The sequence below is a fragment of the Poromitra crassiceps genome, assembly GCF_964638095.1.
Source record: "Poromitra crassiceps genome assembly, chromosome: 18".
NCBI classification, from domain to species: Eukaryota; Metazoa; Chordata; class Actinopteri; order Beryciformes; family Melamphaidae; genus Poromitra; species Poromitra crassiceps.
The window spans coordinates 10,156,854-10,170,176 of NC_139636.1; the positions used below are offsets into that span (position 1 = coordinate 10,156,854).

General features: G+C 45.3%; 1 protein-coding gene across 1 annotated transcript in view; it reads left to right on the forward strand.

The window, feature by feature from the left end:
• The window catches only part of dyrk4 (dual-specificity tyrosine-(Y)-phosphorylation regulated kinase 4), a gene marked incomplete at both ends in the record, with an annotated part of 32,854 nt that overhangs the window by 18,139 nt on the left and 1,392 nt on the right, over positions 1 to 13,323 (forward strand). Inside the window, 7 exons of the mRNA XM_083654352.1 lie at positions 2,083 to 2,223; positions 3,273 to 3,411; positions 3,652 to 3,733; positions 4,364 to 4,536; positions 11,808 to 11,868; positions 12,664 to 12,793; positions 13,022 to 13,218. Coding sequence (XP_083510478.1) covers positions 2,083 to 2,223; positions 3,273 to 3,411; positions 3,652 to 3,733; positions 4,364 to 4,536; positions 11,808 to 11,868; positions 12,664 to 12,793; positions 13,022 to 13,218 — 923 coding nt within the window. The remainder of the gene's footprint in view (positions 1 to 2,082; positions 2,224 to 3,272; positions 3,412 to 3,651; positions 3,734 to 4,363; positions 4,537 to 11,807; positions 11,869 to 12,663; positions 12,794 to 13,021; positions 13,219 to 13,323) is intronic.

Below are 13,323 nucleotides of genomic sequence, written 5' to 3' on the forward strand. Positions count from 1 at the left end.
ATATCCCCTCCAAACATGTTTTAAGATGTATAAAGACTGTACCGGTACTTTGATTAATAATTTGTGTGATATGGTTTTTCCACAAAAAAGGTGCACATGATGCGTGAAAGGTGGGAGAGCGCATGACAAGACAGACAAACATTACAGCGTTTTTACCTGTCGTTCATTAAAATTAAAGTAACTAGGCTGTTCTGAAAATGTAAGGGCTAGAAAGTACAGATACAGTATTTGTGTTTAAACGTAGGGAGTAAAAGTAAAAAGTTGCCAGACAAATAATACTCAGTAAAGTACAGGTACCTGAAAATCCTACTCAAGTACAACAAAGTATTTTTACTCAGTTACTTCCCATCTGTGCATATGACCCACATTTGCGATCACTGGGTCAGGTATTTGTCAGATATGTGACCCTCCATTACGCTGTTGTAAGGTTTTTCCCACATGCCTACATCCGCAGCCGATCCATTTACATTATTTGGGGTCCGCCAGATCACTCAGCTCCTGATTTAGAATGCTCTTAGCATGGTGTTAGCTTCCCTGGTGTTAGCTTCCATGGTGTTAGCTTCCCTGTCCTCCTCACTGGGGAGCAGAGTGGCTGTGACCCTGGTGTTAGCTTCCCTGTCCTCCTCACTGGGGAGCAGAGTGGCTGTGACCATGGTGTTAGCTGCCCTGTCCTCCTCACTGGGGAGCAGAGTGGCTGTGACCCTGGTGTTAGCTTCCCTGTCCTCCTCACTGGGGAGCAGAGTGGCTGTGACCCTGGTGTTAGCTTCCCTGTCCTCCTCACTGGGGAGCAGAGTGGCTGTGACCCTGGTGTTAGCTTCCCTGCTCCTCACTGGGGAGCAGAGTGGCTGTGACCCTGGTGTTAGCTTCCCTGTCCTCCTCACTGGGGAGCAGAGTGGCTGTGACCCTGGTGTTAGCTTCCCTGTCCTCCTCACTGGGGAGCAGAGTGGCTGTGACCCTGGTGTTAGCTTCCCTGTCCTCCTCACTGGGGAGCAGAGTGGCTGTGACCCTGGTGTTAGCTTCCCTGTCCTCCTCACTGGGGAGCAGAGTGGCTGTGACCCTGGTGTTAGCTTCCCTGTCCTCCTCACTGGGGAGCAGAGTGGCTGTGACCCTGGTGTTAGCTTCCCTGTCCTCCTCACTGGGGAGCAGAGTGGCTGTGACCCTGGTGTTAGCTTCCCTGTCCTCCTCACTGGGGAGCAGAGTGGCTGTGACCCTGGTGTTAGCTTCCCTGTCCTCCTCACTGGGGAGCAGAGTGGCTGTGACCCTGGGGCCTTGTTGGGCCTGTTGGGTGGATGCAGGGCCTTCTCACTACCTCAATAATGCAGAAAACAAAACAGGTGCAAAGTAACTGCCACAGGACTGCCTGAGGCGCACTAGACTAGAGGACTTTCCAATATCTCACCTGTCCAAGATCGTATATGTCTCGTGGGAAAGGACTGTTCACTCAGTCATATTGCTATTTTCAGGATTAGATTAATGCCACATCTTAAAACATCTTTGGAGTGGATTTTTTTCTCTCGAGAAATTTCAGAGTCTGTACTTTTTTACTTTTGCTTGAGTAAACAACTTGAATCAGTACTTCTACATTTACCAGAGTCCTTTAAAAAAATCTCATATACAGCATGAAAATAGGGCATATCTGATGAAAATATGAAGAAAGAAATTGTATCAATGAGTTAAAAAGTAACAATAATCCTTTGTTATAATATCATATTAGTTGATTGAATGTAATTCATTTTGTTAAAACAACCATTTGGCCAAATAACTAATTGTTTAAATAACCAATTGAAAATGGACTACAGTGTCCATTGTTATTAGCTTGCTTTTAAACAACTTTTTCCCCCCTTGCGAATTGCGAGTGATAATGATTTCCACATTCCTACACTTTTTTTTACACATTTGTATAAACGTGCACATACTGCAATATAACACCAGAGGGCCTTCAGGTGATGTGAACTTATGGGGCTGTATTTTGTAGCATAAGGGGTTTGTGAGTCGGAACATGGCGCGTGCTGGTCTGGCTTTAGTTTAGGCTACCTTTTCCTTTCTAATGTCTCTAAACTCTGCCTCTTCCTGTGACTGCAGGTTTCATCACCAAGCTCTCGTGGAGCTGAAGATCCTGGACGTGGTGAAGAGGAAAGACAAAGACAACCTCCACAACGTCATTCACATGAAGGAGTACTTCTACTTCCGAAACCACCTTTGCATCTCCTTCGAGCTTCTCGGGTGAGTCCGTGCTCTCACATCATACGCTCTCACAAAAACCCACGGGAAGAATGAGAATAGTCCTGTGGCCCGGGACACTATAAAAGACGTTATTGAATAATTGATCTGATCATCAAAGCTAGTCAAGGTTAGCCACCTCTCCTCTTCCCCAGGTTCAACAACAGGCTTTGATCGCTGTACTCTTATCAAATGCTCCGCTCACTTCTTAGTCAGTGCTACACGATTCCACTCACTCAGGTGAAGTCATCTGTGTTTTAGTGTGGATTGCTCTCTCTTTTCAGCGAAGATAGTTTTGTGTATCACTCAGCCTGAATGACCTTTAGGGGACGTCTTGGACGGCCACCTTGTCTAGCATTACCGTCATGGAATCCCTTAGTTAAGGCCTTGATTAGGGCCCTATCTCTTTCCCCTGCTCGCTTCACGGTGTGAAGGCTCCGGTTACACGGCCTAAAGATGTTTATGCTTATCGCAAGTAGCAGGAAATAGCAGGAGTGCTACAATCTCAGCCCCTGTCTCCAGGCACAATCCTAGATGGTTTCTAAATATGTGCTCAGCAGTTACAGATTGTTTTATTATTCTGGTGCGTGTTCAGCGGAGTGACATCAAATTTAGCGCCCTTCTTTTCTCAGACTGTTTATTCAGGGAACAGGGAAACAACGATTCACCTGTTAAAAAGTGGATCCAGAGGGTGTCCGGGTAGGGCAGCGGTAGATTCCCTGCTTACCCACACAAGGGTCACAGGTTCGAGTCCCCGTGTTACCTCTGGCTTGGTCAGGCGTCCATGCAAGCACAATTGGCCATGTCTGCGGGTGGGAAGCCGGTTTAGGGTATGTGTCCTGGTCGCTGCACTAGTGCCTAGGAGTGGGTGCGGATCCGGCTCGAGTGGACTATATATTCCCTAGTATGAGTGTAGTGTAATATAATATAAAGTATATAATAATTCAATGGAAAAGAAAACCTTTGAAGAACTTCAAGGGAAAATAAAGTTGTCACAGTGAAATACAGTTTGTCCTTCTTGCAAAAGCCTTATCTTCTGTATCTTTTGACAGGGTGAACTTGTACGAGCTGATAAAAAAAAATAACTTCCAGGGTTTCAGTCTCGCTCTCATCCGTCGGTTTGCCCACGCTCTTCTTAGATGCCTGCAGATGCTGCACAGAGAGAAGATCATTCATTGCGACCTCAAACCGGTACTGTCTTCAATTCTATTGCTTCCTTGATCCTTTCTTTTTAGAATAGAGTGAAGTCAATAAAACGTCTCCAGGACCATGCTTATGCACTGTAGGCTCGGTAGGACCCACTAACTTTGAAATTACCTTTTGTTTATGAATTGCATTGCACAAGTACTGTAAGACTCCGCGGGACAAACGTGGGGATGTTACTCCATCTAGTGGAGTATTATAATATTGCACCATTGTATTTCTGCACAGGAGAACATCCTTTTGTCTCAGAGAGGGCCGGGGAACATCAAGGTGGTTGACTTTGGATCAAGCTGTTATGAACAACAGAGGGGTGAGTGCTGCTTATAACTCCATTCATATCATGTTGGATATGTCAACATACACAGAAAAATGTGCAAAAGTCTATAGTGCACATGACTTACAGTATCCCTCCTTCTTCCCCTGCCCCCTCTACGAACCGTCTAGACCTCTCAGGTCAGCAGGGTCCGGCTTACTAACTGTCCCTAGGATCAAATCAAATCATGGGAAGGCCGCATTCACCCACTATGCTTCTGCTAGCTGGAACAAACTGCCTGAAGACCTCAGCTCTGCTCTAACTTTACTTACTTTTAAAAATAGACTAAAGACTTTTATGTTTAGCGTCGCTTTTAACTGCTGACAGCTGTTTTTTAGGAGATGTGTGTGGCCTATAAAGGTTCGAGTCCAACTATTATAAAGGTTATGGACATTTTTAACTGCTGCGCCTGTCGCTTAATGCACTTTATATGCTCTTTCTCTGTTGTGATGCTTTTAAATGTATATTTTATACTCTTATTCTTTTAGTTCCTTGTGTCAACCATTTTATGTGAAGCACTTTGAATTGCCTCTGCGTATGAGATGTGCTATACAAATAAACTTGACCTGACTTGACTCTATCTTGTCCACTCTCTTTTCCTCTCCTTCCATCCTTCCTTCCCTTTAGTGTACACTTACATCCAGAGCCGTTTCTACCGCTCCCCGGAGGTCATCCTGGGTCATCCCTATAGCATGGCCATTGACATGTGGAGCTTGGGCTGCATCCTGGCTGAGCTCTACACAGGCTACCCCCTCTTTCCAGGAGAGAGCGAAGTGGAGCAGATAGCCTGCATCATGGAGGTACCACATGGACATTTTACTGCTCATATGTTTCCAGCTTCCTTTTTCCAGTTTGTCCACCTGTATTTAATTAATTAATGTTTTCACATATTCAAATACAAATACTGAGTATCTCAGTGAAGAAAGGAATCTCTTGCGCTTCAGCTCCCCCGCAGAGGGAGGACGGTGCTTCTCAGAACAGGAGGATAATCACAGGAAAGGAAGGATCTGGAGCACACGGGTCACTGGTGAAATGGTTTCTTTTTTAATAGGCTAAGTGCACCAACGTTTCGACGCAACGCGTCTTCATCAGGGTTAAACAAGAATGACAGAATGACAGCAGTTTAAATATACCTCCCCAGTACACAAGGCAGTTTGCAATTGGTTAGACGCGATGGGGGGTGGTCAATCAATAAGCCAATCCTGTGACAGCACTTAGGAAGGAGGGTGGGGGGAAGGGGAAAGGGGGGGGGGGGGGGAGGATAGAGGATCAATGCATAAAAGAATCAATGCATAATAGAAGCATATCATTACATATCTTTACATATTTTTAGAAACACAAGAACACAAAATATATCAGTACAGTTAGAGGAAGCAGGAGAGACTGAGCTCATCATTAAGTCCATTAGGCTCCACCGTATTTAATGTGTGAATCCAAAAGGCTTCACGCCTCAACAGTTTTGTGACGATATCGCCACCTCTCTGTGGGGAAGAGACTTTCTCTATCCCCCAGAACTTAAGGGAGGCGACTGAACCATGGTGGGCTTGTTTATAATGTCTTGCTATTGCATAGTCCAGGTTTTGGGTGCGGATGGCCGTTTTGTGTTCAGCGATGCGGAGCTTTAATGCTCGTTTAGTTTGTCCTATATAGACACTCCCACATAAACATTTCAGCATGTAGATGACATGTGTGGTACTGCAGTTTATGAAGGACTTGATAGGATATTTTTTACCAGTCCGGGGGTGCAGGAAATGTTTTGTGTCAGAGGAGTTGGAGCAATGAGTACAGTGGCCACATCTGTAGAAACCCGAGGGAGGGGGTGGTAGCCAGGTGGGAGTAGAGGGGGGTGGAGTCATGGTGCTGTGTACTAACCTGTCTCTCAGTGATCGGGCTCGCCTAAAGGCGATACGGGGGGGATCAGGACAGAGGGACTTCATGGTTGGATCCGACTGAAGAATATGCCAGTGTTTCAACATTATCTGTTTGATGGCTCCGCTGATGGGAGAGAACTCGGTGGCAAAGCAGAGACGGGGCTGTCCGGGTGTAGTACCGACAGTTTTGTTGAGGAGGCGGGTTCTCGGGGTGCGCACAGCTCTTTCATAGGCTGACGCGATGTCAGTCTCAGCGTATCCTCTGTCTGAGAAGCGCTGCTTCATCTCCCCAGCCTTAAGAATAAATTCATCCTCCGTGCTGCAAATTCGTTTCAGTCGGAGGAATTGACCCACCGGGATGTTTTTGATTAGTTGTTGCGGGTGATGGCTGTCTGCTCTCAAGAGGGTGTTCCTACTAACTGGTTTGCGATAAATGGTACTGAATAGGCCTCCGTGTTCGTTATTGTAGATGGTGAGATCAAGGAAGTTGATTTTCTCACTGGAGTGTTCCATAGTAAAACGGAGGTATTGTGTGGTGGAGTTGATGTAATCACTGAAGTCGTTGAGTTCTGAGGTGGTACCGGTCCAGACAAAAAATACATCATCAATGTATCTTTTCCACAGGAGAATAAGAGGAAGGAACTGATTATTAGAAGGATTATTAATGTATTTCTCCTCCCAAAAGCCCATGGTTAGGCAGGCATATGAGGGCGCAAAGGCACTGCCCATACTAACACCTCTTTTCTGTAGAAAATAGGAACCTGCATATTGAAAGTAGTTATGTGACAGGACTATTTCTGTGAGTGTTACCAGTAATTCATTTGGTGGTAATGTTTCTGTAGGGCGTTTGTCCAGATAGTGAGACATGGCTTCAAGGCCAGCCTCATGAGGGATGCAGGTGTATAGGCTTTGTACATCACAGGTTACCAGTAGGAATTCTTTATCTGTATTGAATGAATTTAGTAGATTCAACACATCCGTGGTATCTCCTAAAAAGGAAGGGAGGTCTATGACAAATTTCTTAAGGAAGAAGTCCAGGTATTGTGACAGAGGTTCAGTGAGGCAGCCTATACTAGCCACTATGGGTCTGAGTGGCGGGTTATAGAGAGTTTTGTGGATCTTGGGGAGGCCGTGGAAAACGGGACAGATTGGAAATTGAATGGATAAGAATGTTTTTTCCTTATCAGTAATCCAGCCTCTGGAGCATGATGTCTCTATAACCTGATCTATGATGGCTTTATGTGTACTGGCTGGGTTATGAGGTAAGGGGGTGTAGCAATCTTGGTCTCTGAGCTGGGACAAGATGCTTTCGTTATATTGTTCAAAACTCATTATTACGACTGAGCCACCTTTGTCAGCTGGGCGAATGACAATGTCTTTTCTCTTCTCCAGCTCATTTAGGCACTTCAAATCACTATTAGACAGATTTGATTTATTGTGATTTGCCTTTTTAAGGATTTTATCAAGGTCATTTTCGACTAGGTGGCTGTATGTGATTACAGACGGATTCAAGTTGGCATATGGGACAAAACGTGACTTTTTCTTAAATGGTGTGGCTTCTCTTGTGTCATTGGTCTCAGAGTTTCTGAGGATGACGTCACCATTAGTTAGAACATTAGTTCTGGGAGAAAAGAAATGCTTGAGTTGAAGGGATCTGAAGAATTTAAAGCAGTCAACCTTTAATTGAAAGGGATTGACTGAGTTGGTGGGACAGAATGACAGACCTTTGTTGAGCACAGAAGTTTCATCATGAGTGAGGGGAAGACCAGAGATGTTGATTACGGTTTGTTCAGGTTGCGTTCTGAGCGGCGCAGGGCTTCTGGATAGAAGCCCCCTCCTCCCCCTTGTGCCCCTCCTCGTCTTCGTCTTGGAGGCTTGCCGCGGGGGGGAAGGTCGTCGTTGCCCAAAAAAGGAAACCGATTGTGCTGTCTGTCAGCGTCGCTCGTCTCAGGGGAATCCCATTCACTGGCCGACGTGGAGAGTCTCCATTCCCGGTTACCCAGACGTCGGGCCGGGCGGGGCTTGTTCGGGGGTCGTCTCCTTTCATTCTTCTTTTCATTTTTCCATTCATACACTGTCCCATCGGCATAATCTTTGATATCCCTTTCATATTTTTTGAGTTTGTAACTCTGTAGATCTTTTTGAAAGGATTTCAGTGATGCCGTGATTTTATTGTTCATTGTGTTGAATGTATCAATGTCGGCTTGTGACTTGATTTTGGTTTCAAGTGCCGTGATGTCGCTGTCTGTCTTATCTTTCTCCACTTTTGTTTTTTCAATAATCAAAAGCATTAAATCCAGAGAACATTTGTTGAGAATTTGTTCCCATTTCTGCATGAAATCAGCGTCGTCCAGGCCAAAGGAGGGGATTTTATTCAAGCGAAGCCCACGGGGGATCCGCTTTTCCCTCCAGTATTCAGAGAGGGTGACTGAGTGCCAGAGGAGTCGGGTGTCTCTCTGTTTTAGATACTCCAGGTCTCTGCTCAGGGAGAGAATGGATGGCTCTGGTGGTGTCTCTATGACTTCATGGAATAGTGAGTGCGGCAGCACAATGCTCGCACCTTGCTCGTCCGTATAGGATCGCGTATCTGATCTTTTATCAGTTGTTGCATTGATCGATGCAAAGATACTCATTGTTTCACCGTGACCAGGCGAGCAGCAGAGAGAAAGGAGACGTCCTGGAAAGTCTCCGAGGTACAGTGAAGAAAGGAATCTCTTGCGCTTCAGCTCCCCCGCAGAGGGAGGACGGTGCTTCTCAGAACAGGAGGATAATCACAGGAAAGGAAGGATCTGGAGCACACGGGTCTCTGGCACTCAGTCACCCTCTCTGAATACTGGAGGGAAAAGCGGATCCCCCGTGGGCTTCGCTTGAATAAAATCCCCTCCTTTGGCCTGGACGACGCTGATTTCATGCAGAAATGGGAACAAATTCTCAACAAATGTTCTCTGGATTTAATGCTTTTGATTATTGAAAAAACAAAAGTGGAGAAAGATAAGACAGACAGCGACATCACGGCACTTGAAACCAAAATCAAGTCACAAGCCGACATTGATACATTCAACACAATGAACAATAAAATCACGGCATCACTGAAATCCTTTCAAAAAGATCTACAGAGTTACAAACTCAAAAAATATGAAAGGGATATCAAAGATTATGCCGATGGGACAGTGTATGAATGGAAAAATGAAAAGAAGAATGAAAGGAGACGACCCCCGAACAAGCCCCGCCCGGCCCGACGTCTGGGTAACCGGGAATGGAGACTCTCCACGTCGGCCAGTGAATGGGATTCCCCTGAGACGAGCGACGCTGACAGACAGCACAATCGGTTTCCTTTTTTGGGCAACGACGACCTTCCCCCCCGCGGCAAGCCTCCAAGACGAAGACGAGGAGGGGCACAAGGGGGAGGAGGGGGCTTCTATCCAGAAGCCCTGCGCCGCTCAGAACGCAACCTGAACAAACCGTAATCAACATCTCTGGTCTTCCCCTCACTCATGATGAAACTTCTGTGCTCAACAAAGGTCTGTCATTCTGTCCCACCAACTCAGTCAATCCCTTTCAATTAAAGGTTGACTGCTTTAAATTCTTCAGATCCCTTCAACTCAAGCATTTCTTTTCTCCCAGAACTAATGTTCTAACTAATGGTGACGTCATCCTCAGAAACTCTGAGACCAATGACACAAGAGAAGCCACACCATTTAAGAAAAAGTCACGTTTTGTCCCATATGCCAACTTGAATCCGTCTGTAATCACATACAGCCACCTAGTCGAAAATGACCTTGATAAAATCCTTAAAAAGGCAAATCACAATAAATCAAATCTGTCTAATAGTGATTTGAAGTGCCTAAATGAGCTGGAGAAGAGAAAAGACATTGTCATTCGCCCAGCTGACAAAGGTGGCTCAGTCGTAATAATGAGTTTTGAACAATATAACGAAAGCATCTTGTCCCAGCTCAGAGACCAAGATTGCTACACCCCCTTACCTCATAACCCAGCCAGTACACATAAAGCCATCATAGATCAGGTTATAGAGACATCATGCTCCAGAGGCTGGATTACTGATAAGGAAAAAACATTCTTATCCATTCAATTTCCAATCTGTCCCGTTTTCCACGGCCTCCCCAAGATCCACAAAACTCTCTATAACCCGCCACTCAGACCCATAGTGGCTAGTATAGGCTGCCTCACTGAACCTCTGTCACAATACCTGGACTTCTTCCTTAAGAAATTTGTCATAGACCTCCCTTCCTTTTTAGGAGATACCACGGATGTGTTGAATCTACTAAATTCATTCAATACAGATAAAGAATTCCTACTGGTAACCTGTGATGTACAAAGCCTATACACCTGCATCCCTCATGAGGCTGGCCTTGAAGCCATGTCTCACTATCTGGACAAACGCCCTACAGAAACATTACCACCAAATGAATTACTGGTAACACTCACAGAAATAGTCCTGTCACATAACTACTTTCAATATGCAGGTTCCTATTTTCTACAGAAAAGAGGTGTTAGTATGGGCAGTGCCTTTGCGCCCTCATATGCCTGCCTAACCATGGGCTTTTGGGAGGAGAAATACATTAATAATCCTTCTAATAATCAGTTCCTTCCTCTTATTCTCCTGTGGAAAAGATACATTGATGATGTATTTTTTGTCTGGACCGGTACCACCTCAGAACTCAACGACTTCAGTGATTACATCAACTCCACCACACAATACCTCCGTTTTACTATGGAACACTCCAGTGAGAAAATCAACTTCCTTGATCTCACCATCTACAATAACGAACACGGAGGCCTATTCAGTACCATTTATCGCAAACCAGTTAGTAGGAACACCCTCTTGAGAGCAGACAGCCATCACCCGCAACAACTAATCAAAAACATCCCGGTGGGTCAATTCCTCCGACTGAAACGAATTTGCAGCACGGAGGATGAATTTATTCTTAAGGCTGGGGAGATGAAGCAGCGCTTCTCAGACAGAGGATACGCTGAGACTGACATCGCGTCAGCCTATGAAAGAGCTGTGCGCACCCCGAGAACCCGCCTCCTCAACAAAACTGTCGGTACTACACCCGGACAGCCCCGTCTCTGCTTTGCCACCGAGTTCTCTCCCATCAGCGGAGCCATCAAACAGATAATGTTGAAACACTGGCATATTCTTCAGTCGGATCCAACCATGAAGTCCCTCTGTCCTGATCCCCCCCGTATCGCCTTTAGGCGAGCCCGATCACTGAGAGACAGGTTAGTACACAGCACCATGACTCCACCCCCCTCTACTCCCACCTGGCTACCACCCCCTCCCTCGGGTTTCTACAGATGTGGCCACTGTACTCATTGCTCCAACTCCTCTGACACAAAACATTTCCTGCACCCCCGGACTGGTAAAAAATATCCTATCAAGTCCTTCATAAACTGCAGTACCACACATGTCATCTACATGCTGAAATGTTTATGTGGGAGTGTCTATATAGGACAAACTAAACGAGCATTAAAGCTCCGCATCGCTGAACACAAAACGGCCATCCGCACCCAAAACCTGGACTATGCAATAGCAAGACATTATAAACAAGCCCACCATGGTTCAGTCGCCTCCCTTAAGTTCTGGGGGATAGAGAAAGTCTCTTCCCCACAGAGAGGTGGCGATATCGTCACAAAACTGTTGAGGCGTGAAGCCTTTTGGATTCACACATTAAATACGGTGGAGCCTAATGGACTTAATGATGAGCTCAGTCTCTCCTGCTTCCTCTAACTGTACTGATATATTTTGTGTTCTTGTGTTTCTAAAAATATGTAAAGATATGTAATGATATGCTTCTATTATGCATTGATTCTTTTATGCATTGATCCTCTATCCTCCCCCCCCCCCCCCTTTCCCCTTCCCCCCACCCTCCTTCCTAAGTGCTGTCACAGGATTGGCTTATTGATTGACCACCCCCCATCGCGTCTAACCAATTGCAAACTGCCTTGTGTACTGGGGAGGTATATTTAAACTGCTGTCATTCTGTCATTCTTGTTTAACCCTGATGAAGACGCGTTGCGTCGAAACGTTGGTGCACTTAGCCTATTAAAAAAGAAACCATTTCACCAGTGACCCGTGTGCTCCAGATCCTTCCTTTACTGAGTATCTCAGTATGGTAGGTAAACTGCTTATAGACTACTACAGTATGGCAAGGTTTCAACTTATTTCAATTTTCCAGGTTCTCGGGATGCCTCCGAATGATTTTGTGCAGACGGCGACTAGGAAGAGGTTGTTCTTCGGTGAGATTTTTTACTTCTGCTGGATTGAGATCTGTTTTAATATCTTCTTTCTCTATATTGTTCCTACAGTATTTGATATGTAGAATATACATTAGACTATAATGTAGCGTTTACAATTTACACAACAGTCAACTTGATTGCCGCCCTTTAGACTCCCACTTTGGGGACCACTGCTCTAAAGTTTAGAGCAGTGGTCCCCAAAGTGGGGTCGGGACGCCCCCGGGGGGCCCGCGGGACACCAATCGGCGGGTCGCGAGATGATTTGAAGAATGAGGAACATTGGCCTAAAGAATGTGTGAAGTACAGAAGATATGAAATACAATTCAAAAACTATTAACAAGAGCACATTTTTAATTTACGAAATTCTCAATTTCAATCTTTTTTGTTGACAATAGCCTAAAATAACTTTCAAAGACGAGACATGCACCTGTAAAGTGGCGGTCTGCAGCAATCAAACAGCACCTATCGCCATTTATAAAATAATAGAAATACAGTAAATAAATAAATGAAAAATAAAAGATACTTAAATATTTTGACCCATTTAATGTCTGCATGCAAACAATATAACAGAATGAAATGACATTTACATATTTACATAATCACAATAACAAAAACATCTATTTAGTGCATGTGTGCGCACAAATGTTTGTATGCTTCAAACACCTCCGGGGATAGTGGGGGTCGCGACACTCTGGCACCGTTATTTTGAGGGTCAGGCCAATACGTTTTGGGAACCCTTGCTTTAGAGAAGTGTCGAGATGAGAACTCATTTCTGTGTTTGGGAACTGTCTGCAGACTCCAAAGGAAACCCCAGGAACATCACCAATAGCAAGGGGAAGAAGCGGAGACCCAACTCCAAGGAGCTGTCTGCCACGCTGAAGACTAACGATGCCTTGTTCTTAGACTTCATCAAACGCTGCCTCACGTAGGTCCACTTCACATTTCTGTTTGATTGCTTCCCACAAGAGGTTTCTCCCTCGTTGATCTTGCATACACTTTTAAATTGTGCAGGACTGCAAAAACAGTCTCACAACTTAGTTTAGTCGCTAGTTTAGACTATATGATGAAGTGACTTTTGATAAGGTCTGAAAGGTGTCTTTAGAGACTGACACACACTCTCACTGAGTCGTTTTATTGCCCTGTGCGTTTTCAGGTGGGACCCGACAAAGCGTCTGACTCCTGATGAGGGCCTCATGCACGAGTGGATCCAGGAAGGCAATTTCAACAAAGTCCGGCCCAAACCCAGAGCGACGCTGAAGAAGACCTCCGAGAGCTCGAGCAGCACAGAGAACACCATTGAGCACAGCTACCGCAGACAAACAAACAGCAGGCCTGGTGAGATCAAGCTCAGTAGCACAGACACAGTCTAGTCACAGTCATTCATTATGAAGGCTTTTATTTTGATACTGAGCCCTGCATTTTCAGTGCTCTTTAAAGGAGAATTTCGTTTTTTTT